Below are 24,255 nucleotides of genomic sequence, written 5' to 3'. Positions count from 1 at the left end.
TTTTTTTTTTTTTTTTTAAGAATTTGCATGACTAACAAAAGCATAACCACCGCCCTTTCTAGGACATAACTGGTCGTTCCCAGGATGGCATTCCATTAAACTAATCGCTCTCTAGTCTTTGTCTGTTAAGAGTTTCTTAAAACTCCTTCCTACAAACATTGTCTTCCATTTTGTAAGTATTTCACATATTCCGTTTTCAGCAGGAGAAGCATGATTCCTCCTTGACTGGGAGCTCACGTGGGCAGTCCTCACGGGGGAAAGGTGACAGGGAAGGTAGAAACCTTCTTCTCAAGATTTCATCAGAAGATAAACGCAGTGGGAAAAATCTGAAAATCTGCCATATGTACTCATTTTTAGTTGATACAGAATAAATCTGTCCACATATTATGTGCATAACTGACATAAAATCAGAATATATTTTACCATTGGTTTTTTAAAAGAATATTATTATGCAGTAGAAATTATCACCTTTGGATACCATAACTTGTTTGGAGACCATAACTTGTTTTGTTTGGAAAAGATTACTTTGGGCTTAAGTTTTCTCATTAAATCCTACCATAAAACAATAATCATTTAGAAATGAAATTATTTGCATAGTATCCAAAAGCTCTTTTGTGAATTGCTTTTGAATGGTCAGCAGAGGCACAGAGCATTAGCTACATTGTGCTTATCTTGACCCCAAAATAACCCAATCCAAAACTGATTTCAATTTTGGCAAATTAGAGAGGTGCTAACTTCTTTTTGCTGGCAGCTATATATCCTAACACAGCGCTGCAGTACACTGGAGCCTAGCATTAATGGGAATGCCTTGGCCATTTGAGATGTCCTCTGGCAGGCACATATGTCATTCCACTTTGTTGATTCCTGAAGGTACCAGGATTTGCTGAATCCCCTCAGGGCCAGACCAAATCCAAAGCCATAGAGAGCATGCCTGTCATTGGTTATAGTCCAACTGGAAGTAAGACCAGGTGTGGGGTTTGCTCCAGGTCTGAAAATTCCCTGGGGTGATCAGTCAATTTCGTGGCCTTCCTAGGAGGCTGTGTCTAATCGAGGTAAGTGTTGGCAAAGAGCCAGCTTGGCTTGGCGTTCCAAGAGACTTCTCTGTGATGTGCTCACTTAAGGCCAAAGCCCTGGGAATGTTACATACTGGAACGGGACCACGGGCTCCTGCAAATCTGGTTCTTCAGTCTCAAGGCTCAGGCAAGGCCCTTTCATTCATTCATGCATTCATTGACATGTCTGCACCGGTGTCCATGACAAGAAAAATAAGTACAATTTGCATTTGAGAAGCTCAGTGTTTATGGACCCTAGATGCTCACTATATGCCATTCAGATAACAGTACAAATTTCAGAGTCTAACAAATTATGGCCCTACATCCACCAGATTCCACATCTTCAGATAATCTTTGCCCCTCTCCTGCTCGGGCCGGGATGTGTCTGGGGTGGACAGTAATAACAGGCATGCCACGAATTTCACTGGTGTGGCTGCTGTGTTTTCATTTTCTACTTTTCCTGCACAGACCTGGCAGGGGAAGTTAGAAGATAAAGGACTAAAAGAAGGAGAGGAGGGATGCAGGAGAAAAGAACAGGACGCCCAAAATAGAGAGTGAAAAGTAGAGAAGCTGATGGAAAATCAACACTAGCAGGGGAACAATGAGGAGAAAGTAAGTTGAAGGCGATGGGAGGAGAGAGTGCAGGTATGCAACCCGAGGGTGGAGCAAGCAACTGCAGGAGAGGCACAGGGGAGGAGAAAATGGCAGGTGTTTCCATGTGTAGGGCAAGGAACTCAATGGGAGATGGTTGGGGGCTGGAGAGATGGTGAAAATTCAGTCACATGTCATATCAGCAGTAAGAAAAAGGCAGAGGATGGAAGCACTGGGAGGAGGAACAGATAATAAAGAAGGATGCCATTTCTTCATACAGCATGCAGCTGTTCAGCTTGGCCAATATTCTGTCATTCTTGTCCTCCCCTTATCCGTCTGGGCGGGTCCACTGCATAGAGAGTAGAATACATCTTGGCCAACACCCAGAGACCCAAACTGGCAAGGCTTCTCATTTCCATATGCGCTCTTCTTTACGATGTATACAATGGTAGGTATGCTGTGCTAACTCTGTCTTTATTTGGAAATAAACCCTGGAACCCACGGCTGCGAATCTTGGTACAATGTTCAAAATCTCTCTGCATAGGTGGGTTTAGCAACTTGTGAGCTGTGACTTGCTCTGGTTTTCAACCGGGTATGTGCACAGTCAGCTTTTGCATTTGAGAGGCTGCTGTTTGCGGTCTCTGCAGACCACACGTGAACATCCTGAAGGAGCAAAGCAGACGGAATGCAGGGGAGAAATGGGGTATTTCATTTTCTCACACGCCTTCATGTTTTTATTTGGGAGTGCTGAGAAGGAGTCTTGGGAATCTGGGAGGACTGGAGGAGCTGGATGCTAAGACGAGGGTCTGTGGCCGCCCCTTTCTCCTGACAGCGAGCCCACCCAGTGCACCATACTGTCCTCGCGCCAGGGGACCACGGAAACCATCGAGGAGGTGGAGGCCGAGCAGGACGAGGAAGCCGAGAGGGACGAGGAGGCCGAGGAGGCGGGGGTCGGGGACGCAGACCAGGCGGGTGAGGAGGCCCCCGAGGATGGTGAGGAGGGCGACGAGGAAGCCCCGCCGTCCTACAGCAAGGCCGTCAGCCTGGAGCGCCTGTCCTTGGACTCGCGGGATGGCTCTGCAGGCCGGAACCACATGGCGGTCAGCCCCGACGACAGCCGCTCCGACAGGCTGGAGTCCAGCATCTTACCGCCCCTGACTCACGAGCTGACGGCCAGCGAGCTGCTGCTGAACAAGTAAGCGCCGCGGGCGGGCGGGCCGGCCGGCGCGGGGAAGGCCGCCCGGAGCCAGCGCCTGGTGCGCGCCGTGCTGCTGCGCACGGGAAACGCACAGGCCGCGAATCCGCCTCCACGTCTGCAGCACACAGACACGATTTCCGGTATTCTCTGCTGCCAAGACAAAACCGACTTCAGTGCTTCTATCACTGAATGCTAGAACTAGCAAAAACTGGCAGTAAACGCTTCTGCTCACAGTTCTTTCTATATGCATGTGATATTAGGTTGTCTCCACAAGAAATCTGGGGATGTAGGAATGGGGGTGGGACAGGAAAGATCGTGCAAAATGGATATCAGTCATTTGGAGAAATTAAGCACAAAGTTATTGTCGTGTTGTGTACTCTAACAGGATGTTCCATGACGATGAGCTCGAGGAGTCGGAGAAATTCTACGTTGGCCAGCCCCGGTTCTTGCTGCTGTTCTATGCCATGTACAACACGCTGGTGGCCCGCTCAGAAATGGTGTGCTATTTCGTGATCATCCTCAACCACATGGTCTCTGCCTCCATGATCACCCTGGTGCTTCCCATTCTGATCTTCCTCTGGGCCATGCTGTCTGTCCCTAGGCCCAGCAAACGGTTCTGGATGATGGCCATTGTCTACACAGAGGTAGGCCTGCGTGGAACCTTCCTGCAAATCGCCTCGGGCAGTTGCTCTAGGTGGGCCTGCCAAACTCCCAGGCAGTTCACACAGAACAGTCAGCTGGATGGATACTCTCAGACAGACCAATGAGTATAACTAACTGTTATCTCGTGCTAGTATTTGTATACGTCTTTTCACATTACACACCTCACACAAGAGAGGTGCTAATATCATTCTGTTTAACAGATAAAGAAACAGCTTTAGTAAGATTAAATAATTGGCCCAAAGTTACCCAACTGGCAAGTGACAGAGTAGGTTTTTGAAGCCCTATGACATTGACCACTAAGATAATAAGTGTTACACAGAAACAAGCTAGTGCCTGGCACCAGTGGGTGTTCAGTGAATGGACACTGAATTAACAGTACAGTAAGCACTTAGAATATTGTTTGATGCAACACATGTATTTCCCATTTTTAAACCTAGGAGCCAGTTTCCACATGTCAAAACCCAAAGTCAGGGGGTGGGAGTTGGGCACAAGGGGTGAAGGGAGTCATATATATATGGTGATGGACAAACAAAAATGTACAACCCAAAATTTCACAATGTTAGAAACCATTAAAACATCAATAAAAAAAAAAAAACCCAAAGTCATATAAGCACCCACTTAACAACCTGAATGACAGAAAGGGGGAATTGCCACCCGTTTTCATCACACATGAGGGGATGAGAGACACTCTGCCCAGTTGTTTGGACGTGCTTTTCTCTCCGGCCCTGTTAAATATATACAAGATCACAAATTCCCATGGCAACCATAAACTGGGAAAAGGGAAGCTCTGAGACTTTGTGCCTTGGGTCATCATGGTTCTTGTGTTCTCAGGTTTGTGAAGAAGGTGAATTTTCTTACCTGGCTCATAAGGAAAAATATTCATTTACAGTAGTACTGTAATTGCTTCTTAAAGGATAGTACTCGTGATGGATGTGCACAGTCTAGAAATTTTGTAAATAATAAATCTTTATAAATAATTCAACAGTAAAATTAAAATAAAGTTATATATTAAATCATCTTAAAAGTACTCAGAGTACTCATATCATGTATCTTATTTGCATAATAAAAATAAAAGATGTAAAGCCAAATACATATCTATTACTTTAATTAGCCTGTCTATCACAATCTTGTCAAAATACTTAATCTTAAATATTGCTTCCATTACATCACTTCATGACCCAAGACATGACTCCTATTTAGGGACTGGGTACATTCTGTACCACCTCCGTATGAGGGAGTTTCTTCCTAGGAGTGGACGAAGGGGAAAAGAGATGCTTATAGAGCTTTCATCTTAAAAATAAAATCTTCCTGGTTAAGTTAAAGTGGGGCTTTCCATTTTCTCTGTCACACTGAGGAGTGAAGAAGTAGGAAATTAAGTTTATGTCAATTAACTCTACAACTTGCATGAAGTGCCAAAACCTGAGAACTATGCTAGGCATGAGAATCCAAAAATAAGTGGGAAAAAAAACCAAAAAAGATATTTATGTTTCACAATGTCTCACAGACTAATGTGGCAAACAGATATGATGTAAACAAAGAATTGCCCTACAATACAATACAAAGGGAGAAGGGGAGAGGCATTAGAGACTTTGCAAGAGTTACACGGATGTCGTGCCCTATGCAGCTGGCTGGGGTGGAGAGGTTATCACGGCGACTCCTCAGTGGAAGCACTTAGAACTGAGTCTTGAGAGATGAGTGTAAGTTCACCAAAGGATGAAGAGCAGTGACCTCTGGTCATTGCAAAGAAACAAAGTAAGACATAAGACAACCTGGCACGTGCCAAGAATGGCAGGTGGCTTATGATGGTTGAAAGGCAGGCTGTGCGTGGAGAGCACAGCAGAAGGGGCTTGGGACTGTCCACAGGGTTTATGTCAGGACTTTATCCCCTGGTATTGAAAGATTTGAACAAGGGTGTGACTCCATCAGGTTTGTGTTTTAGCAAGTTTTTATACAGAATGAAAGTGGAGGCATGGAGACCAGCCAGGAAACTATTTTAACTGTCTGAGTGAGAAATAATAAGGTCTGAACTTGAAGGCAATGAGGTTGAAGAGGGGTGGGTAGATGAGAAGAGTTTTAGTGATTGACTGAAGCTGGCTGGGGTGTGAGGGAGAAGGGGAGAGGCAAGGATGATCTCCAGGTTTTTGCTGTGGCTTCGGTATGTGGGGATGCGCTTCACCAAGATGAGAAACACAGGACTGTTCTTTGTAGAAGCTTGATTGTGTAAAAGAGAAGAGAGAGAAGAAAAGCTAAAGGGAGACTCTAGCTCAAGAGAAGACTTTATTTAAAGTGTTTTTATTGATGAATTGTGTATATTGCAATTAATTCCAGATGATCTAGACATCAGAGGTCTGCTTCCATGAAACTCACAGATTTTCCCGTTTGTCCTTCTGTCTCAGCTTACCACTTCTCTACAACATTTATACCCTGGACCAGTTACTAGCACAACTGGCCAGTTTGTTTCGTTTATGTTTATTTCTTCTTGAGGAGAGCTTCTAGTGAGCAATAAAGTGGTGAGAAGAAAGAGACTGGAGGAAAGTGAAAACTGTGTACATCAAAACTGTGTGATATGCTTATAAAGATGACAAATTAAAGCAATATGGAAAATGTAAACATCTTTCTCTACCAGTTTGTCCTAATTATCATTTTTTCATAGCTGAATAATTTTATAAATACCTGATTAAATCAGTATAAATTAGCCAACTCTTCAAAAATAGAGGAAATCATTTGAGCAGTGTCCTGAACAGCCTGCTGGCGCTCATACACTGAAGGCTCTCGCGGTGGAATACATTGCAGTGGGAGGCCCCTGCGCGAGTAAGATGTGGTGCTTGTTCTGAAATCAGTAAACTGTGAGAGTGGTAATGTTATTACTCCACATAACCGTGTGCATTCTTGTCATCAAACCTGTGAAATGATCTTTTTCTTAAATTTTCATATCACTGTTTCTCATATATAACTCTTCTTGAAAGGAGTAATTTTCTTTTTAATTTCTGTCCTCTGTTTGTAGGTGGCCATTGTGGTCAAGTATTTCTTCCAATTTGGGTTCTTTCCCTGGAACAAGAATGTGGAATTGCACAAAGATAAACCTTACCACCCACCTAATATCATAGGAGTGGAAAAGAAAGAAGGTTATGTCCTTTATGATCTCATTCAGCTCCTGGCTCTGTTCTTCCATCGATCAATTTTGAAGGTACTGCACGTTAGCACTGAGCAGCACATGCTGACCACGGCAGCCCCGGCCTGTCCGTGGAGAGCCTGAACACTGGGATTGGTGGTGGGCTGTGGGGCCAGTGCGTGGCATCTACTTGTGTGCTCTTTCTTTTTTTAACAGACAGTTATGTGGACATTTTCTCCCACGTTGTGTGCTCAATAATAAAACTTGTAACAAATCTGAGAGGAAATTTCCCCGTATCTCTACCCTGGATTGAACACATCACAAATAATCCATGTATGTGGGAATTGCCTGGATGGTGTGCAGTATCTTAATGTCTGACACACTAAATTCTACTCCGGGTTTAAGCCAGAGCATCAGAGAGCTACAGTCTGGGGTGGATTATATTGCCTTTCATCTCCATTCTACTTTCTGCCCACCTTCTTTTGGTAGAATTGCTTTGATTGGGTATTTCTTGTCATGAAACATTAGCTTTAGTAAAGGCCACACATTAAGTGGTCCAGTGAAGCCAGGTGGTTCTCCCTGTGAGCTTACTGTTGAGAAAGCCAGTCATTACATGCTCTGCCTGCAGGATGACCCGTCTCAAGCTCAGTAACCCTTGTCATCCTCCTGAGCAATGTGTGGGTTTTTTTCTTCTCATACAATGTGAATTATAAGCTAAGCTTGTAAATATGCCACTAAACTCTAAAAATGAGAAATCATTGCACAGCATCCATTGTATGTACCAACGTGCCTATTGTCACAATCTTACCTTCCTTCTCTTATTTTAACCTTGTCTCCTTTTATAAAATATTTTTAATTCATTTTATCAAATAATATCTTTATTAGTTCCTTTTTAGATCAAGCTTGGCCTAAGTTAATGCATATACACATACCCACAAACATGCACGCCTACCTATGTAACCGTGTGTTCAACTTCATTCCTGCTCAAGGGCTATTTCAAACTGGGTTTCATCTGCATACACCTTGGTCAAGATCTTCACTCTGTCTCTTCTATCACCTTGCGAAGTGCCCAAGCCCCTAACCCTCCATTGTGGGGGAGCATTACCAGGGTCACTGGGGTGTTTTGCAAAGGTATGTTATCCAAGGAAACCAGCTGGCCAAAATGGAATTTGCCTACATTTTCCAGTTCTTCTGATAAATTACCTGAATTTGTCCAATTTGCTATTCTTGTTATGAGTATATTAATAAATGTATTAACCTTATTTTTTTATTTCTAGAAATTAAAGTTTTAAATTTAAGCATTTAAGACGTGATGGTATAATGTTATAGGTTAATTATACCTCAATAAAAAAAGAAAAAGGCATGAGGGTATAATTTGGCCACTTCAGAATTCTCTTGCAACTTTTGTATCCTTTCTCATGTCATTTGAAAAATTTGTTTAAACCTTTACGCATTTTGCTATTTTTTCATTAATATTTAAATGGTTTAACAGGTACAATTTTATATTTAAAGCATACAATAAACAAAATTTTGGTGTTTCATATTGATATACTTACTCTGATTTCTTCTTTGAAAATTTCATATATGTGGTGAATCTATTTGAGGTGCTATTATGCTGAAATTTTGGCTAATGATGTGAAAAATAGTTTTTGGAATGCCAAATATTTTTGTAAGAAGACAAAACCACCTACAGCTTTTGAAAAAATAAACCTATTAAACGATGCTGCTATGAAAACCAAACCATTAAAACAATGGGGAAATTTCAAAGGTGGTTAAAACTTTCCTATTTAGTATGAATTGCTGTAAATTTTATAAATAATTGGAAGAGTTCACAAACAAATAAATATGCTACTAAGAAAGTAGTAAAAGAATCTAAGTATGTTAAAATGTTGGCAAAAGAGAAAACTTTTGAAAGTCGATATAAATTGAAAAATCCCACTATGAAAATCTAAAATGTTTATGTTTATAAGAATATGTTCATGGATGTTTAAAAAATAATATATCTATAAGTAAATGTTTAAGAATAATCCGTAAATTAGGTGATTTTGTCTTTTGATGAATTGATTATTCTACGAGTTGGTTTTTAAGCAACCGATTTTTGGCAAATTGGGCTGGAGCTCTCATCCTCTGAAGTATGCATCAGAGGGGGGATTGGGCGAGGTCCTGGGGAAGAAATGCATAGCCTGGCAGTCTGAGCAGTCAGGAGGCAGTGAGCTCATTGGAGAGCTTCGTCCAACAACAGCAAGGTCATCGTAAAGGTGACTTGTGGTCCAGGTAGCATCTCACCCCAGCAAGGTCCCTGGTTCTCAGCCTCCTCTTCTGCCTCACTCCTCCCCTCTTTATCAGCCTCTTTTATCCCATTCCTTGAAGCAAACACCAGGCTCTGCAGAATGCATCATAATCTCTATCTCACATGTGGGCCAACTTTTTTTGAGTCAAGTATTTGCAGCTCTGTTTCTAAGTCAGCCATGGATGATTCAAGGATCCACATCTTGCTTTACAGGCTAGGGGAGGGACAGCATCATTACTCAAGTAGATATTTGGTGAACATAGGCAGTGGGGCTAAATTCACCTGCTGATACTTCAAATGCTGGTAGTAAGCACGGAGAGATGTGTTCTGGAAGGTGCTTTGACTCAAGGAACAAGTCAAGTGACTATAATTTCACCTTTGTTCCATCTGCAAAACATTATCTGTCTCCATCTCAATTAATTAGCCAAACTCTTTATCATCTACACCCACCCATCTCCACTCTGCTGGGACTATCATAAAATTATGGGAAATAAGGTTTCTTAGAATCCCTTACCCTGCCCTGGTTTCTAATATTTTTTTTTAAATTTCAGCTTTATTGAGGTATAATTGACAAATAAAATTGTAAGATATTTACAGCATACATCATGGTGATTTGATAAATGTATACATTGTGAAAGGATGCCCCCCACCTAGTTAATTAACACATTCATCACCTCACCTATGTATCTTTTTTTTTTTTTTGTGGCCAAAACATTTAAGTTCTGCTCTCTTAGCTAATTTCAGTCATACAATACAGTGTTATCAACTACAGTCACCCTGTTTTACTTTTGGTTTCCTAACCTTGGGGGACAGTTCGTTGGATGAGATATTGGAGGGCAGAATACCAGCTCCCACACCTGGAACGGCAGTCTGAGCTGTCCCTTCCCACTTTCAGTGCCACGGCTTGTGGGATGAAGATGACGTCTCTGACAGTGGCATGGACAAGGAAGAGTCAGATGATGAGCTCTCCTTCAGTCACTGCCGAAGAGCCTCCTCCGATTCTCTGAAATCCATCAACCTGGCTGCGTCCGCGGAGTCGGTGCACGTGACCTTCCCAGAGCAGCTGGCGGCTGTCCGGAGGAAGCGCTCCGGCAGCAGCTCCCAGACGTCGCATAGGTCCAGCTTTTCTTCAAACAGATCCAAAAGAGGTATCCGTCATGTGGTCACTGGGCTGGAATAACCCCCTAGCTGTCTCGTTTTTCTGGTGCCATCGGGTCTGGGGCAGAGGGAGTTGGTTGGGTGCTACCAAAGAGATAGATAGTGTGATGTGAAAAAGAAGTGCTTCGAAGTGAGAGAGACCCAAGTTCAAATCCTGGCTCAGCTGTGCAAGTGACCTGGGGCAGTCACATCATTGCTCAAAATGTCTGATTCCTCCCCAGGACAAGGATATCAGATAATTGTGAAAAGCAGCCAGCACACTGCCTAGTACCTAGTGAGTCCTGGGATTGCGGTAGATTTAAAATCATACCCAGAGATTCTGCGGGTGTGTCCAGACTGCTGTAAATCAGTCTGTTTCAAAAGACTATTTAGATTTAATTGATGGGAACTTTTAGCAAAACTATCTAGTCAATTCCTCAACTAGTTATTAATTTCTTACTAAACAGCGAGTACAGTCAGAAAGCAAACATGCCTTACAGTTTCCACTCAGAGTAATTGGGCTTTTGTATGTATAGTACTCCTGTCTGAAGCTTTCCAAACACTTGAGTATTCATCTTCAGAGTACACTTTCCGGGCAGACGTTGGCAGGTCATCTCATATTCGTTTTACACTTAGAGAAATTAGGACATGAAAAAAGGCCTGGGTCATAGACCCAATCTTGAAAACCTGCAACCTAGGACCCCGTTTAGCACTATAAAAACTGTTCTTGCGATGTGTTTCTTCCTGGGACAAAAATTACGTGACAACCCAGGAAAGACCCAGCACTACATGTACAAACGAGTTTACTACGGCAGTAGAGTGGAGACAGCAGATTCTAAATTCTCAGTCCCCATCTTACAGCGTCTATGCCCACTCACCCTCTAAAACAGTTTCAAGCCGTCCTCCTGCGTTGTGGGCTCTGGGGGCTTCTGCGATATTCTTGTCAACAAACCCGTAACTCACAGTCCATCTTCGTTTCTTTTTAATTCTAGGCAGCACAAGCACCCGAAACAGCAGTCAAAAAGGAAGTAGTGTTTTGAGCGTTAAGCAAAAAAGCAAAAGAGAGCTTTATATGGAAAAGCTTCAAGAACATTTAATCAAAGCAAAAGCATTTACTATAAAGAAGTGAGTGCATGAGTTTGGGTCCTGTATTTTATTTTTGGGCTGGGGAACTGGTGTAATTATTTCTTGTAAACCAGAGGCGAAGAGCAGAGAAGTGACTCCTTGTATCACAGACTTCATCTGCTTAAGGCAGAATAAAATGACCCATTATTATATTGTTTTTAAAAATCATTTTCTAATAAGTATGATTCATTTTTATATCCATTGCATTTAGAAACACACTTTTTCTCTTTGAACAAGATAAATAATTTCATGGGCTCACAGTATGTAATTCTAGGCATTATCACAGTAAAGTCCAACAGTACAAAAAGGAATTCAATGTCCAAGTTAGAAGGGCCTTAGAAATAAACTCTCATCCTAGGGAAGGGAAATCAAGGCCCTTGGCAGAAAAATGGTTTGTCCAACATCGCACAGCCAGTCTCCAGAAAAATGCACAGGTTCCCCCAGGTGTCAGGGACGCAGACAGGCAGCAGACTAGAAGTGGAGATGGAGGAGGTGCAGCCTTATCCAGGCTGGCCCTGAATGTGGGCTCCGAGACCTGGAGGGCTGTCCACACCTGAACATGGCCTTGAATTGAAGGCAGAACCCAGAGCACAGTGAAGATAGGGCAGAGGCTGGACAGACAGGCCAGAGCCAGGAGCTCACGTAATTGAGGAGAGAGCAAGCCCAGGGCAATGCCTGGGCACAGGAGAGGCACAGGGCCTGAAAAAGGGAGGAGCTGGGGCTCCCTAATGTTTACCTGGGGCTCGGGTCAGGACTTCTGGCTAAGCACCTTAGTACATTCCCACTTAATTCTCACCTCAGCCCCTTGCCTCGGGTCTTATTACTACCTGTGGTTTACAGAAGAAGCAACGAAAATGCAGAGAGGTGCTCAAGGTCTCACAGGTAGAGGGTAATTGAATCAGGAGACAAACCCAGCACCTCATTTCCAGGGCGTTATACCACTCTATTATGCTTCAAGCAAGAGAAGAGGTCCATGATCCCATTGGCAAAAAGGGCCCTTGGGCCTATCTTGGCAAAGAACTTACATGCACTCTCTGTTAGAGCAGGAGCCACCCCCAGTGGGACTGTCCTGAGGCCCATGGAGGGAGGGGTGACATGGTTGGAAAGAGCGATGCAGAGGAACAGAAAGGTTGCAGTATCTGGTCCTTCCTCCCCTCCTGCCCCTCCTGAAGCAAGTGAGTGGGGGGTTTCTGTTTTGCAGGACTCTGCAAATATACGTGCCCATCAGACAGTTCTTCTACGACCTCATCCACCCAGACTACAGCGCTGTGACTGATGTGTACGTGCTCATGTTCCTGGCTGACACTGTCGACTTCGTCATCATCGTCTTTGGCTTTTGGGCCTTTGGGGTAGGTTGGGGGTGAAGGCCACCGGACATCCAAGAGTGATGGTGTCCTGTGAAATGCCCCTCAGGCCTGAACCTGTTGTCTCCTTCCCAGAAACACTCAGCAGCAGCAGACATCACCTCCTCGCTGTCCGAGGACCAGGTCCCTGGGCCGTTTTTGGTGATGGTCCTCATTCAGTTTGGAACCATGGTGGTGGACCGAGCACTGTACCTCAGGAAGACTGTATTGGGAAAGGTCATTTTCCAGGTCATTCTTGTGTTTGGAATTCACTTCTGGATGTTCTTCATCTTGCCCGGTGTGACTGAGAGGTAAGGTCTTCAGAAGCTGGAGGCATGGGCCCCCTTTAATGCAAATATATCTCAGAGAGTAGTCACCCCATGTGCTTTGGTACAGGCAGAAGTGTGGCAGAGCAGCACCACAGATAGGAAAAATCAGAGATTTTAATCAATATTAAATTCAATGTGAATCCAAAATGTGAACTAATTCCTCAAAAATATTTTCACCGCATTCCGATATGCATTCGTAGAAGTAGAGTTTTCAGAATAAGGGAGGTGACAGCCTTGACGATCAGAGCAAACCTAGGTCCTCATGTTGTGACTGTCTCCACCCTTTGTAGATACAGAGATGAATTGGAGCACCATCTTAGGAACATTATTAAGAGGATGAGAGGATGTGAAACTATGTCATATGAGAAGTGGATGAAAAAAATAGAGACTGTTTAACCAGTAGAAGAAAATATAGGGATGGGGGGCGTCACCACAGATGGTGGCTGTGAGGGTTACGTTTAACGGTGTTTGGAAAGCTCCTGGCCCCGTCAGGGTCTCAGCACACGGAGAGGGAAGCATGCAGACCTGTGACTCCAAGACTCTGCTCCGTTAACACACCTCTTGCTGCCAGTTAAAATGGGTTGGGGGATTAAAGGAGTGGGTATTTAAGTAGAGCAGCCTGAAGTTCGGAAGGGAAAGGGCTAGTGAGATCCTAGGAGGTGGCTGCTGTCTTTCTCTCCGTGACCTTGACCCTCTTCAGTTCCCCAAGGGCGCCGTGACCTCCAGAGGCACCTCAAAGCCCATCTGCTCCCTCCGCGCCTCCCCGCTCCAAACCACAGTGCTTCTTCCTCCTCACTATTTAGATCTCAGCCCAGATGGCATTTCTTCCCACCCCACACCTCCACCCAGAACAGTCCTTGAGACCAAGTTGGTGTTAATGCAGGAGCCAATGAATGGGACAGCGGATAACAGAAAGACAAGGGAGATTGCTAGAAACAGGAGAGGGCTGTTAGGTGTGAGTGTGAGGTCTGCAGAAGGGGAGGTGGGAGTATCCGTATGAGGTCAGAGGAATGGTTTTTTTAATAAACATATCGTTAACAAGGTCTTCGTGTTTAACATTAATTTGACCCTTTTATCATAACTCAAGAGTCATTCACAGATAAGCTTTATGACTAACATGTCAATCAGTCTGGCTAACACCGTTTTTTGGAAGTGTGAATAGAAAGTAGGGAAAATGGATTTTACTTATGTGGCACATAAACTGACTCAAATGTAATTCCTGATGAGGAAATCCACATCTCTCCTAACAACGGCTGGAGCTAATGTCTGTTCTCACCTGAATGTTTAGGCTCCGACTTTCTGATTTCAGTATAAGAATTATTGCTTTGGAATAATAAATGGTGGCAATGCAAAATATTTTAAAAGGAAAAATTGAATTAGGATAATTTTTCCTGAGTCTAAAGTAGAACAACTAAATAAAGAATTAGTAGAACTAACTAAATAAAGAAGACACCCAAGAGCCTGGTAAGTCTCCCATTCCACACTGTATGTTGGGAGAGTAAACATATCTCTGATGATAAAAAAATAATTCAGATTAAGACAAGCTGCTCATAAAAATATTCTAATTTGTTCATGATAGTGTTGTGAATCTTATTTGTTGTCTTTAAAATAGAATAAATATAATTTTCTTTATAAATATGTAATTATAGCTATCTCTCAACTCAGAGAAATAAACCAAATTCAACACCCATGGTAGCTGGATGATGAATGTTGACTATTTCTTTAATATTTAAAAGCATGAAATAGGCATTCTCCACCAGCCCTCATAGAGACTCTTAATTTCAGAGAAGAGACCTTAAAAAGCTTTCTAGACCTACTGTGTAATTTTACAGATTGAGATAGGTGAAACTCATAAAGAAGAGTGATCTTTCCAAAGTCATTGGGCTAATTATTGGTGAGGCCAGATCCCAATCCCAGGCCTCTTGGCCCTATGGTATACTACACCTACTGTACACCACACCTACTATGTGATACACACCCACCAATGGGAAGTATCTCGCATTTGGTTCCAAGCAGATATTTTTCTTTTTTTTTTTGTGAGGAAGAGCAGCCCTGAGCTAACATCCGATGCCAATCCTCCTCTTTTTTGCTGAGGAAGACTGGCCCTGGGCTAACATCCGTGCCCATCTTCCTCTACTTTATATGGGATGCCGCCACAGCATGGCTTGACAAGCAGGGCATCAGTGCACGCCCGGGATCCGAACCAGCGAACCCCAGGCCACCACAGCGGAACGCGCGCACTTAACCACTGCGCCACCAGGCCGGCCCCCCAAGCAGGTTTTTTTAAAGTGACAGAATCTACTATTTCATTGTGCAGTGTGAAAAGGATTTGATGGTTCCAATCCCAGAAGAGAGCTCAGAGCCCCAGAGCAGGGATCTTTGCCATGTCCTAACAGGGGAGCCCCACGGAGATCAGTGCTTCCAGAAATATGGCAATGGCGGAGCCACAGAGAGTCGCTTTAGCAAGATCAAATCACCAAATAGCTTTGCTTTTCCTGTTTGTGTCAGTTTCCTATTGCTGCTGTAACAAATTACCACAAACCTAGGGCTTAAAACAATGCAAATTTATCGTCTTACAATTTGGTGGGTCAGGAGTCTGACACAGGTCTCACTAGACTACAATCAAGGTGTTGAGAGGGCTGTTCCTTTCTGGAGGCTCTAGGGGAGAATCCACTTCCTTGACTTTTCCAGCTTCAAGAGGTGCCCGCATTCCTTGGCTGGTGGCCTCTTCCTCCTTCTGCAAAACCAGCAGCAGAGTTGTTGAGTCCTTTTCTCATTGCGTCTCTCTGACCCTTCTTCTCTTGTCACGTCTGCCTCTGACCACAGCTGAGAAAGAGTCTCTCTCTTTGAGGACTTGCTGATTAGATTGGGCTCACCTGGATAACCCAGGCGATCTCCCCATCTCAAGGTCCTTATCCTTAATCACATCTGTAGAGTCCTCTTTGCCCTGTAAGGATGACATGTTCACAGGTTCTGGGGATTAGGACATGCACATCTTTGGGCAGAAGGGGGGGTGCATTTTTCTATCTACCACACTGTTCTACCAGGCTTTTGAAGAGATTAACAGCATAACAAAACACCTTCCAAACGAAAGAGAGCTGAAATATTTGTTATAGTGACTGAGTGAATGAAGGCTTCTCCTGTGGTGACTTGCAGTCATGCATATTCAGTTCAATTTCACATTTATTGAGCACCTACTGTGTCCAGGGCAGTAGACCAGACAAGAAGCGGCATGACACCAATGTGAATAAAGCATGGACCCGACCCCATGTGGGAAGGCCCACACAGTGGCACTCAGAGCTCAAGACACTGTGACAATTGCTAAAGCCGTGGCCACAGAGACCATTTCCAGCTCACTGGATCTCACCATTGAGCCTCACCTAATGGCCGTTCCTAGTGCAACAGATTATCCTATCTTTATTTTTGGATCTTTAATACAAGATATATTAGGACTGGCAAACCTTCTGTCTTCGTTGCCAGCATGTCAGGGGCAACATAATTTACTGACATTTCAAACCATGCTGCCATTACTTAACATCCAAAATTCATTTTTCCTCCTTTGAATATTGTTATGGATAATTTAATTCATTATTGTTCATATTAATGGTCATATTGTTTAGATTCTTTTCAAAACAAGAAAAGAAAAAAGAAGAAATAAATTAGCAGTCTTTTAAGCTATACAGAAGAAAATTATGGCTACCAGTCAGAATACTGAGCATCAGGAAGCTCTGATATCTTGAATAATTAATCCAATAAATGAGTTTTCCTGTGTTCATGCACATCATTTAGTCCACGAACATTCAGTAGTTGCCTACAGTCTACAAACCACTGTGTAAGTAGGTGCTGTGAGATGAGTAAGGCATGTCTGTAGGCTGCAGCAATAAAACAGGTAGAGGCCACCAAAGAAAAAAGTCTTCCAGGATTGGACATCCTAATGTCCCTAATTACATTTAACACGATTACTTGAGGCACTACAGATTAACTATTACTTATTCCAAGCTGACACATTTTAAGACTGTAGGAAGGAAAATGTTTATTTTTTTTTAATGAGTAAAACATGGGTTGGTCCTTTTATAAAGAATAGAAGGCAACACAGCTTATCTGTCTTTGACTGTAATTTTAATATATGTAGAAGAATTCTTTCCCATGCAGTTTTCATATCAAGTCTCTGTAAAATCAAAGGGCATTTTTCTGGAGGGCTAAAATAATGTTCTTCCTAATGCTCTGCAAATATAGACAGTGCCTAGAAAGAGTGGGGGAAGGGATAATTGACGTGGGCTCTCTGTAAAATATCTGATATTTTTGTTGATAACTTGTCAAGTGCTAGATCATGGTCAAATATAGTTAAATTAATTCATTAGGTCCTCAAGTACCCAGGCTGTGTTTCTCTACAGAGGAGACATTCACAAGCAATATTTTTGAGGTCTAGTTGTTGAGATCTACGTAAAGGACCCTAGGTTCCCCAGACACATAGGCCCACACGTTCCTGGCTTGTCCTTAGATCTTATCAGCTAAAGAATAGCTATTTTCAATTTAAAAATAATACATGTTTTCTTCTAATAACAAAATTAAAAGTTAATAAGACAAATCCAAAATACAACATAAAGAATGATACACTGCTTGTATAAAAAATTTCCAATATTGTTCTTAATTTTAAACACAGGGGAGATTCTGCTAGGTCTTGCCGAGTCAAAAGTCTTACTTTTTATTTCCTTTTTAAAATGTGTACCGACCATGTTAAAGACGCAGAATGCTGCATTTATCCAAACTAACAAATGGCCCTATAGCTCATCATTCTTTAAAAATGTGTTCCAAATATTTTTCTAGTGTGAAATTTAGTTCTGCTAAGTTTTTGCTCCAACTTACGGTAGCATTCATGAACTGCACAACACTGTAGGTCTCTTCACTAGAACAGGTCTCCTATTCACTAGGAGAAGGGACTACCATCTCTATGTTTAAGGACATCGTTTAAAAAAGGAAGGTTAGATCATAGAGTCATAGATTTTCAGAGTTAGGGAAGATTTTCAAATAAAGACGTTGCTGTCTTGAGAAATGATGGCTTAAGGAACAAACCCCGTAGCTTATAAACAGAACTGGAACCAAAATCCAGTTGTCGAAACTTTGTTAATACATTATCCATCTTTATAGATGTGTAGCAAAACAAAATTGGGAGTTCTTTTCTCAGAATTCTTTCTCCTACATCTTCCAAATTATGGGTCCTTTTAAGTAAGAAATGCATTTTGTTTTTTCTTTGTCAAGCTTTACTTTGGGCCATGGTACCAGCAGCATTGACATTGGAAGAAAACATTTATTAGTAAATTCACCTAGTAATTTATTGTAATTATGGCCTAAACAACAGAATAATACACTTCTTAGTTGTAAATGTACTTACTAGTTGGGGCCACCATCCGTAGGAATTTTTTTTAATTATTAGATTTTCTTACCCTACCTTTTGCCTTTGAAGTGATCCACTTTATATAGAGAATTCCCTAGAATTGACTGAATTGACTTTAAGTGCCAGAGGGGCAATTAGGTTTTGTTTTTTTTTTAATCCTAAACTGGTGTCCTTTTGTAGCGGAAGAGTATTCCATTCCTTCACTTTTCTGATTTTTTACATTTTAGGAAATTCAGCCAGAATCTGGTGGCTCAGCTTTGGTACTTTGTGAAGTGTGTTTACTTCGGGTTGTCTGCCTACCAAATCCGTTGTGGTTACCCAACGCGCGTCCTTGGAAACTTCCTCACAAAGAGTTACAATTATGTCAACCTCTTCTTGTTTCAGGGGTAAGGACACTCTGCATTGTCACGTCACTCACAGAGGAGAGGCTGGCAACTGAAAGGCATTCTCTTTCCTCTCTGGGGACGGATGGGAGAGGGAGAGTGCTGACAGGCAGCAGTGTCGATCCTCGTGGCCTCTTACAGTGCCTGCCGAAAGAACAGATACACCTCTTTAAACACCTTTCCAACCTTAGTTGTCACACACCTGGCCAGGATATTTGTTCTAGGTCATCCACGTGGGTTAATTTTCTATTTCTGTATCCTACATAATCACTGTGATAAAATTGCAGGAGGTAAATAGGTATACATGGTCCTTAAGTATTAATATACTTCTGGGCACAACAGAACAGAATATTTGGAATCTGGACTATTCCAAAATACCTTTGGAATTTTAGATATACAGTAAGTTCATCCATTGAAGAGGAGCATTTGTTCCACCTAATACCAACCTGAATGCCACACAGCTTGCTTGTTCCTGGTAGTAAGTTAGCTACTCAAACGAAGCATATTGGCTCTTCCATATGAGGATTTCAGTGGTAGCATCTCTTCTCTGTTCCCTCGGAAATTATACCATGATGTAGAGGGTCAGCCTGCTCATGGCACTGCTGACTCCTTGGTAGCACAAGACCTGGGGACCGGTGACTTAGTCACAAAAGGGTGTTGAAGGTGCTCAGATGTGAACTGTCATGCGTGGAACGGTGTTTCACTTAGTGCCATCCCGTGTGGGGGCCTGATATTTCTTCCAGGGGTTGAGTTAGTGTTCACTCAACAAAGCTGAGTAGCACAGGGCGGATTTCTGAGTGGTAACTCAGCTGCTGTGAGGGCCCAGGGATGAACGCAGGTTCTCCAGCTTGGGAGAAGCTCTGTGTCAGTCAGGAAACAAGGAAGAGTCCCCAGACCCGAGAGGAGCCCAGGTCAACCCATTCCCAACTGAAGTACAAGAGGCTAAGCCAGAGTCCCGTCGGCCTTAATCTAGTAAGGCCACCGGCTGTGGCCCTCCTGCTGCCGCTCCTGAAGACATGTCAGCTCCATCTCGCTTCTCTCATTTGCCCTCATCTTCCACTTACCAAGTGAATAGTCTTTCCTAGCTCATTCAGCAGCAAAGCCCCAATAATTCAATCATCCTATGACCAACAAATTCTCATAACATAAACAAATAAATGTTTAAAAAAGTAAAATTCTGGTTATTTGTAGATGATATGATCTTATATAGAGAAAATTCTAAAGACTCACCCAAAAAACTGTTGGAACTAATCAACAAATTCTGTAAAGTTGTAGGATATAAAATGAACATACATAAATCAGTTATGTTTCTATATGCTAACAACGAGATCTGAAAAAGAAATAAAGAAAACTCTCCCATTCACAATAGCACCAAAAACAATAAAGTACTTTGAAATACATTTAACCAAATAAGTGAAAGATTTATACGGTGAAAACTACAAGACTGATGAAAAATTGCAGAAGACACCTTCAAACTTCTTTAAAAAGGGAATCCCAATTTGTTAAAGCCATCAGCCAAAAAAAAAAAAAGGAATGGAAAATACCAAAACCTATGTTGGATTTATAATGAAAGTCAGTTGTATTCCAAGTTGGATTTCACCATAAAGGTCACCTTGAGAATTTTCTTAAGTCACAAGGGCTAAAACAATAAGGAACTCCACGAGCCCCCAGGGTTGGCTGGGTGAGGGGGGCCATCCCACAACTGTCTCTCTAACAAGGCATGGTTTCTGCCAGGTTCCGCCTCGTTCCGTTTTTGACTGAGCTGAGGGCCGTGATGGACTGGGTGTGGACAGACACGACCTTGAGCCTCTCCAGCTGGATCTGTGTGGAGGACATCTATGCTCACATATTCATCCTGAAGTGTTGGCGGGAGTCAGAAAAAGTAAGCCAATAAAAATGCCTTATCCCTGCTTGTTTCTCTTGGATACAGGCTGGTTATAAGATTAATGTGAACTTCTGCGAGTATTGTGGCCAAATAAGTGGAGACAGGGGGCAAAAACTACCAAGACCTATAAAAGTCCCGTTGATTTCCACCCTGCTGGGGTTGGGAATTTTGGACTTACTGCTGCCTTAGTCAGCAATAGCATCCAGATGTGTTCTTCTTTTGGCAACTGTACGTTGTAGTTATTTTAAAAAGAAGAATGATATATAGCTGTATGACCCAATAATTCTTAAATGGCTCTTTTGGGAGCAGGAGAGAATGTGGTATGGTAGAGAGCAGTGGGGTCAGGTGGCCTGGACTCAGGCTCATCCTCTGATTCACTCTTTGATGAGGGACAATCTAACCTCTGTGCAAAGGAAATTGAAGTGCAAATATTTTCTTATTCTGCTACATTGAATGTTAAGGTTTAAATATGCATAGAATTACTATTATTTATTGGATTTTTCAGAACTTCAAGTTTTGAAACAGGAGACTGTTGCATAATAGCAATAGAAATACCCAACAAACATGAGCCAAGGTGGTATGAAATGTGCTTTTTCCTCATCTCGAGAATACCTTCTTTGGAAAAGTCTTCTCCACTCCGTATAATTTCTGGTGTGTTCTGTAGCTTCTTCTGGGAATTTCAGCTTTAAAGTCATGGGGCCCATTGTACTGTGGCCTCTGTGTTTGTGGGGTTTGTGGGAGTGAAGAAGATGGGGACTGGCAGCATACTTAAAATCATACTAGCTTGTCCTGATTTTTAAGGAGAGCAAGAGTTGAGATATGACAGAATATGAGAGCCAGTCTACCAAAGGGACATTGAGGGTAACAATCAAGGTAACAATGGGTCTGGAAATCATGACATATAAGGACAAGTAGGAAGAACCAAGACTTATTCAGTCTGAAGTAGAAAACAGTGGGGGGAGGCAAAACTAATAGCTGTTTTTCACTATTGGAAATATTGGAAAATAGACAAAAAATTCAAATTAGTTTGTGAAACTTAAGAAAACAGAATTAAGACAAGTAGACAAAAGCTCCAATAAGTTTCAATGGAACATAAAGAACTTTCTAATACTCAAATCTACCTCATCACGAGTGGGTCACCTCCAGAGGTGGGAGATCTCCCTCCAGTTCCTGGAACCATTCGTTCAATAGGTATTGTATCAGTTGTCCATTGTTGCTAACAAATACCTCAAAACTTAGTGGTTTGAAGATAACCATTTTACCTGCTCACAGTTCTGGGGGACAGCCTTGCCTGGGGTCACTCCTGTAGCTGCCATTTTGGAGGGACCAAGCATAGGCAAGGGAAAGGCAAGAGAGAGAATCAGTTCAAGAGAGGCAAGTCAAGAGGATGATTTCAGAACGAGAGGGTCTGAACCTCTCTGAGATTGTAAGCAAAAGACCAGGAGAAAAATGAAAAGTAAAAATTCTTATATCAGAGCCAAAGGAGGAAGGTCCAGATGGGGATCTGGAAAGCATAGAATCAGAGGCGTGGAAAAACGAGTCAGCAGTAGCAAAGAGGAACGGCCATCCTACAGAAAGTTGGAGAGAGAGATGGGCAGTGAACAAACTCATGCCCGATAGCCTGTCTTCTCCATGAGTAGATGAGCTCATCTGTTGAGAGCAGGAGTGAGAGATGGCATTCTAAGATCCAGAGCCTGCCCAAAGGGTGGCAGAAATGGGGAGACATTGCTTCCCCTGAATGAACAGGATGGGGGCCCTTTACGGAGGGTTTCTGAGTCAGAACTCAAGTAACTCTGTCACGCAGATGCGGGCCCATTTTTCATGTGAGCAGCTGTGGCTGCCCAGTTCCTCAGCTCATACTCGATTTTCACTGCCTTTAAGCCAACAGGTGACAATGTTCTTAATACTGTAGTGAGGCAGTCATACCCATTGCCCATTCTCCTTATGAAGGACAGGGTCAATCTGGCCTAGAGCGTTAGGCGCTCCCACCCAACAAAAAACTTGCAATTATCCTTTTTATTTTATCTTTAAGAAATAAAAAGCCTCACTTTAATGCATCACCTCTACTTAAATATATACTTCCATCGTAGGCTAAGTTGATGGCTGTTTCAGAGTATCTGCCTTTGAAGTCAGGCATGGTAAAACTTCCTGAGGTATGTAGGCATGTGGGAGGTTGTAGTAAGGGAGTCTAAATGAATCTGGCACTAGTTTCTACTCCATCCTATCAGAGACGAAACGTTACCAGTGACAATCACTTGTCGAGTACAAAGCAGAAGAATCAGCTTCTTTTAAAAGTTACTTTTCTTGGGGATTTTTTCCATGTTGAATGTAATATGCTCCTGGGGCTTTATGAATATACTTTGTGAAGTGAGAACAATTTCCTGAAAGACAAACTTAGCATGAGCACACACAGTACAGGCCACTCACTCCTAGTCATATTTTACAAAGATCCCCACGCAGCCACTTCCCCAAACACTGTAGGAAGCTGGCTGGAAGTGTAGGCAACAGGAACACAGGACAGAGCTGGCTTCCCCAGGAAGGGGCGGATGGAGCAGCGCGGGACGAGAAGGTGCAGTCCCTTTGGAACACGAGGGGGAAAGTGGCCTCACAGTTAGAGACAGGTCCGAAGGTCTTGGCCCTGTTCTCTCCAGGGAGATGCGTGGAGAGGTGAGCAGGAGGACGGAGGAGATGGGTGGGGGTTCTGGGGACTTTGAGATGAGTCTTCAGGAAAGGAACTGGTGTGGTCCCACTTCAGGCAGAAGAAACCGAGGCTGTTCTTGGAAGAGATAAGATAAATCTCCCTTAATTCACACGGCTCTTCCTTATGGAATGCTAGGGTGCTGTTGGAGTGGGAGGGGTGGCCTGTTGTCTAAACGTGCCTCATTGAGAAAATCATGAAAAAGCAAACCTGTATGTGTGTGTATGCGTATAGGTATGTGCATGTGTGCATGTATGTGTATGGGTATATATTTAAAATTTTTAAATAGTAGACTCCAGTTTTTCTTTCAAAATAGAAAATTGTAACCAACAGTATCAAATTCCAGTGTAAAAATATCAAAATACACTGCTGTGATCTGAACTTCGCACCGCTTTCACAGAGCAGAGTCATCTAGAAGCGTTATCTTCTGTGCCCTGGGTGAATTCTGCTCCCCATCCTGGCTCCGCTCTGCACCCCACACCAACCACATCCTCCGGTTTCTATGCCCGTCTCTGGCGATCACTGAGTGTCAAGGCTTGTAGAGCCTTTGTAGCAGTGTCCTTTACAGTCCTGGGGGACATCCGTGCTGACTCCCAGCCCTCTCCGAGTTTGTAACCTAGAGCTCAGTGTCTACAGGTAGAATGTAGATTATCTTTCCCTACCTTAATCTACTGAAGTGAGTGGATCCCCGCTGAGGGAGTGTGAGCCCCAGGGTAACTCAGGCCGGGTTGGGGACATCTGATACGTGATGTATGTAGCCTAACCTCCAGGGTAACCCTGGAAGAAAGCAGGTCACTGAGAAGCCACACAAAAGTAGGAAAGCACATACAGATCTGGTAAAGCAACTTTAATACCAGGCAGCAGAGCTGGCCCCTTCCACCTGTGCACAACCTCCGAGCTCAGTGCTTATCTTTTATAAAGATAAAGCGAATGGACATGACTCCACCCTACCAGAGCAGTGCTCTTGTGCAAGTCCCTTGTGTGACACACACACCTACCCCCCTCAACACACACCTACCCTCCCTCCAACACCACCCCCAGCACAGCACCCAGC

The 24,255-nt window shown here is 43.1% G+C and overlaps 1 protein-coding gene across 1 annotated transcript in view; it reads left to right on the top strand.

Moving 5' to 3' along the window:
• PIEZO2 (piezo type mechanosensitive ion channel component 2) overlaps nucleotides 1-24,255 on the top strand; it is a 190,011-nt gene that overhangs the window by 87,938 nt on the left and 77,818 nt on the right. Inside the window, exons 19-27 of the mRNA XM_058556541.1 lie at nucleotides 2,476-2,838; nucleotides 3,227-3,485; nucleotides 6,509-6,691; nucleotides 9,802-10,054; nucleotides 11,036-11,168; nucleotides 12,370-12,517; nucleotides 12,608-12,822; nucleotides 18,463-18,621; nucleotides 20,353-20,500. Coding sequence (XP_058412524.1) covers nucleotides 2,476-2,838; nucleotides 3,227-3,485; nucleotides 6,509-6,691; nucleotides 9,802-10,054; nucleotides 11,036-11,168; nucleotides 12,370-12,517; nucleotides 12,608-12,822; nucleotides 18,463-18,621; nucleotides 20,353-20,500 — 1,861 coding nt within the window. The remainder of the gene's footprint in view (nucleotides 1-2,475; nucleotides 2,839-3,226; nucleotides 3,486-6,508; nucleotides 6,692-9,801; nucleotides 10,055-11,035; nucleotides 11,169-12,369; nucleotides 12,518-12,607; nucleotides 12,823-18,462; nucleotides 18,622-20,352; nucleotides 20,501-24,255) is intronic.

This window comes from Diceros bicornis, chromosome 16 (assembly GCF_020826845.1).
Source record: "Diceros bicornis minor isolate mBicDic1 chromosome 16, mDicBic1.mat.cur, whole genome shotgun sequence".
In the NCBI taxonomy this organism is placed as follows: Eukaryota; Metazoa; Chordata; class Mammalia; order Perissodactyla; family Rhinocerotidae; genus Diceros; species Diceros bicornis.
This window is presented reverse-complemented; position numbering and strand designations above follow the sequence as displayed.